Source organism: Notothenia coriiceps, unplaced genomic scaffold (assembly GCF_000735185.1).
Source record: "Notothenia coriiceps isolate Sejong01 unplaced genomic scaffold, NC01 NC01_scaffold00000339, whole genome shotgun sequence".
Classification (NCBI taxonomy): domain Eukaryota; kingdom Metazoa; phylum Chordata; class Actinopteri; order Perciformes; family Nototheniidae; genus Notothenia; species Notothenia coriiceps.
In genome coordinates this window covers 22,067,576-22,072,011 of record NW_011333040.1, presented here as the reverse complement: position 1 = coordinate 22,072,011, position 4,436 = coordinate 22,067,576, and the positions used below count along the sequence as shown (strand labels likewise).

Below are 4,436 nucleotides of genomic sequence, written 5' to 3'. Positions count from 1 at the left end.
AAAGTGCTTTACATATAAGTTGGTTACTGCACATCCCATCATGTTGTTTCTTTTGTCACCTAAATAACTCTCAGAGTGTAGGCTACAGTACAATTGTATAACACCTCACGTAGTTAACAATGTTAAGGAGCATTGCCTATGTATTAACAATGTGCAAATAACAGCTACCATAGTGCATGCCCATACATCTGCCAAGGCCTGATGTCTTAAATCCACTTCATAGGCTAACTCACCAGTGAGCAGAATAGCAGTGGTTTCTATCTGAACAATAAAGAAAACAATAACCTTCACAAACAGGTAATTTCATGCGTCGCTAAGTCCTCGTACTACTCGTGTACTTTATAAGCTGGCACGTGCATTGTTTTTCATTTGCGAGCGATTTTCAAGTTGACCGTCTTCTTGATAAAATCCCGAAGTCACCAAACGTTTATTTTGTAGATATTTTTGTCGGTGCGCTGTGTTTTCTCTTTCTCCTCGACTTCCATGGTGTTGATAACTGAGACTCTCGGCCGGCTCCGTAGTGCGAAGCAAAGATCAAAGATCGGTCTCTGCTGAGTGCTGACGAGGATGAGGGTGTCATTTTAATGGAATTGATGATGTTTTTACGATGCAAAATACGCTTACGCAATGAGTGATCGCTCGAGTTCAACCCAAAACTGTAGCCGATGTGCACTTATTTCAACCGGTGCACTACGCATTCTTGACGTTTTATGCTGGTGCCGATGCGAATCGGTGAATCTTTAACATCCCTAGTACAGAGGCTTTGGATAATAACTTTTGGAAGAAAATAAATTAAATGAATTGTAAGTTTAGTGAGTACATTATCAATACAATGTTATATTAATGTTAATTATTGATGAATGATGAAAGGTTACTTAAGCATTTTTTTCTTAATATTCTAAAATTGTTTGGGCCCCCGTGTTTGGGGTGGCCAATAGGGTGGCCAGGACTCAGCTGGGGGGTGGCCACGGCCACTCCCAGCCACCCCCCAGCTCCGCCACTGTGTAACAGCCCTGTATCAGCATCTCGATCATTTGCATTTTGTTCTACTTCACAACCTGTTCAAACATGCTTTCAATTCTTTGATATTTCTATAGTAATCTTGATTAAGGGGATGTTAAAACCAGAGAGAGAACTTGAAGATCCAGTCGGATGATAGCAGGACCCGTAAGTTCTTGTTGCTTCTTGTTGGCTTTTTGGTTTATCTCTTACGCTTGTCTCCCAAAATAAGAAATCAAACCTTTGATCCACCGTAGTCAGATAAGGCAGAACAAAATGTCCTACTGTATTGTAGGACATTGTATCTGTTCAGCCCGGATATGAAATGTAAAATATTGTAGTTCAGTAACTTTCCTATGATTTTGTTCTTTCTTGTCTACGGTGCTTGCAGTCATTTGGTTAAGCAATGCTTGTCTAATCTCACGAAGAATTAAAACAAATTGAAGAATGTTATTGTACAAAAAGCCTGAGAGGAAAGTTGGTATTTCTCACCAAAAAAATACATAAAAATGATACTTGTTTTGTAGAAATAAAACTCTGGTATACATTGTGGTAGTTTGATTCGTTCATGTTGAAGAAACGCTCTGTTTTATTAAATTATATTTGGAGAAAATACAAATATATATTATGACGTCTTTCCGAAGTGCTGCACACTCTCACAGGAGCAGAGCAGTCCGGATTCATCCTGTCCTCGTTTTAAATCCAGTCTGTTCACTCAACAGGGAACTTCATTCCCCAGAATCCTCAGCTTCTGGAGAGGCGGGTCTGGGCCTGGCCAGGTTGGCTCTGACTCTCGCCTGGTCCACGGCGTCCAGCAGGTTTTTGGAGTCCAGAGCCAGAGTGTGAGCAGCGGTCAACATCTGGCGCTGACACTCCTCCTTCAGAGAGGTGACGCTGTTCTGCTGAGCCAGACGCATCTTACTGATCAGATCCCCCAGGTCCTTGTTCAGCAGCCTCTTCGTGCCCTCGATCTGAGAGGAGCACATGAAACAGTTTCATTTGGGTAATCTAGGTGGGTTTTATTAGCATTTTAACACAGAAAATGTGGAGTCGTTTGATTTGATCGTCTTCAAGAAATGCTCAGTTTTATTAATACTATTAGGATAAAATACAAACGTAATCAGCATTTTGATGTCTTTTAGTAGCATGAGTAGTGAACGTGTTGCGTTAGAAATGATATGGTTGCAGAAAATAAAATCTGGATCTAATTATATGGCACTTTTCCTGCTAAAAACAACAACTTAATTCCCACAGAAATCAATAAACCCAGGACTGAAGGAAACAACAACAAAATAAGAATAAATACAATTAAATTCAAAGCCAAATACATTGGGTATGTGGTAAGTGTTTCTTGAGCTGGCTCTGCTAGAGAATTTTCCAACCCCTTCTTCGTCTGTCTACTAATAAATACCACATGTTGCCTGAAGCTGCCTTCAAAATAAAAGCATAAACAACTACTCAAATGAACTCTAAATAATGATCAAATGACTATATTTACGTGACAATGATTGTAAGAGGTGGAGGTGTTTACCTCTGTGGTGACGGAGCAGTGCAGCGAGGGCAGGATCTCATCCACGCTCTGGATCAGACCGCGCAGAGTGATGCCCACCGCCTGGAGGTTAGAGAGGGAGAGACATATTGTATGTTACCTGTCTGTTTGATTACAATCAGGAGTGTTGCCAGGTAGGGTAACACATACAAGGGATTTGGTGTATAAACGTACTAAATGTATTAGATGTGCTGTTTTAATTAAGAGGTAGAATTGTGCAGAAATTTGCAAAATATACAGAGGAACGTGCATTTGTTTTTTATGCTATTTTATTGCTATTGAGATGTTGACATTTTGAAATGTTTATTTATTTTAATTTTTATTGTACAATGCCATGTCTTTTTATGCTGCTGCAACACAAACATTCCCCAACTTGGGATCAATAAAGTACTTCTTATCTTAAGGTTTACAGTATTTTTAAGGAGGAATGGCTCACATGGTGTGCGTTCATGTAAACTATTGTGTTTAATAGAGGACTTGAGAGTATGTCAGAGATAAGGACAGTCCAAAAACGAATTTCACAGCTTCTAGGAGAACAGTTTTGCTAAATTCAATGTGAAATGATGTCCTACTTTGACAGCGTTGGGGTACTCGGAGGCCGACAGCGTGTTGACGTCATTTTTCAGCTGCACCACCTGCTTCACCATCGCCATGACGCCCGTGTACACCTGGTCACCTGACCGGTCCAGCTCAGCTGTCGGCCGTGCCTACAACAAAAGGTAAATGGACTGTAATTATATAACACTTTATCCAGTCCTTACAACCCCTCAAAGTGCATGTTCTAGTTATTTTTACAGTGTTTGGTCATTTTCATAAGAAAGTAATCCAATGTATAATAAAAGGGATATTTTTTACCTGCATGACTGTGGGAGGCATTGGTGGCTTCTCTGGAGGAACTGATAGAGACAAAAAACCTGAATATCAGATGACATGCATAACCACGCATGTGTATGAAATTACTTTTAATGTGGAATCAATAACATGTTGCATCTCCTTTATACAATGCATGGTGAAAATAACACATGCTTTATCTTAAAACACTTGTTTGAGACACTAGACTCACCATTTTCTTTTCTTTTTTCAGGAGGCTGCAATAAAAGCATGAAAGAAAGGATGTGAATCGATGAGTTTTAGGTCAGAGGTCAGGTTTAGATTGCCTATTTTCATAATTTCGAGATGCTAAAGAGGTTTTTGTTTGTATAGGCTTATACTGACAAAAGAGGCAGAAGCTTTGTAAACGACACTTGTGTGTGAGAAACAGATATGCCTCTGCAGCTAATGGTTACAAAGTGTTGACCACACCTTTTGTTTGCCTCTTAAATGTTGCACAAAAAGAGAAGTAAAGACACCATAAAGCACCTTGATGTGTGAATCCACCCGCACGACAGGATCCTTCAGAGAAACGAAAGCAGAGGTCAGTGAACGCAGCGTTGCATAACGTGGTTGAATTGTTCATTCTGTCATGTGCTCGCCAAAGATCTTCTGCTTTTAGGAAACGTCACTCTGTTTCTTTCATAGTTTCGTCACTCTCTCAAGGAAGTGCTGCTTCTTGTGTGTGTGTGTGTGTGTGTGTGTGTGTGTGTGTATGTGTGTGTGTGTGTGTGTGTGTTATTCCTCACCAGCTGTCTCTCTTCCTGCTCCAGCCACTGTTCATCCATCAGCATCTCCCTTCTCTGTCGCTGTAAAGTGTTCTCCACTTGCTCTTTCTCCCTCTCCCACACCGGCCTGGTGTCCCTCTCTGTTCTCTACACACACACACACACACACACACACACACACACACACACACACACACACACACACACACACACACACAAACATACACAGGGCTTAGAGGCGGCAGGTTTATTCACGGTCTGAACACGCTATCTATGTTAAACAGATTTAC

General features: G+C 40.8%; 1 protein-coding gene across 1 annotated transcript in view; it reads right to left on the bottom strand.

Moving 5' to 3' along the window:
- Positions 1–1,529: 1,529 nt before the first annotated feature.
- Positions 1,530–4,436, bottom strand: part of LOC104949054 (protein-tyrosine kinase 2-beta-like) — a 6,001-nt gene continuing 3,094 nt past the window's right edge. Inside the window, exons 8-14 of the mRNA XM_010775338.1 lie at positions 4,168–4,293; positions 3,908–3,940; positions 3,612–3,636; positions 3,404–3,444; positions 3,121–3,255; positions 2,531–2,611; positions 1,530–1,970 (exon numbers count right to left, since the gene is read on the bottom strand). Of these exons, the coding sequence (XP_010773640.1) occupies positions 1,728–1,970; positions 2,531–2,611; positions 3,121–3,255; positions 3,404–3,444; positions 3,612–3,636; positions 3,908–3,940; positions 4,168–4,293 (684 nt within the window). The 3' untranslated portion in view covers positions 1,530–1,727. The remainder of the gene's footprint in view (positions 1,971–2,530; positions 2,612–3,120; positions 3,256–3,403; positions 3,445–3,611; positions 3,637–3,907; positions 3,941–4,167; positions 4,294–4,436) is intronic.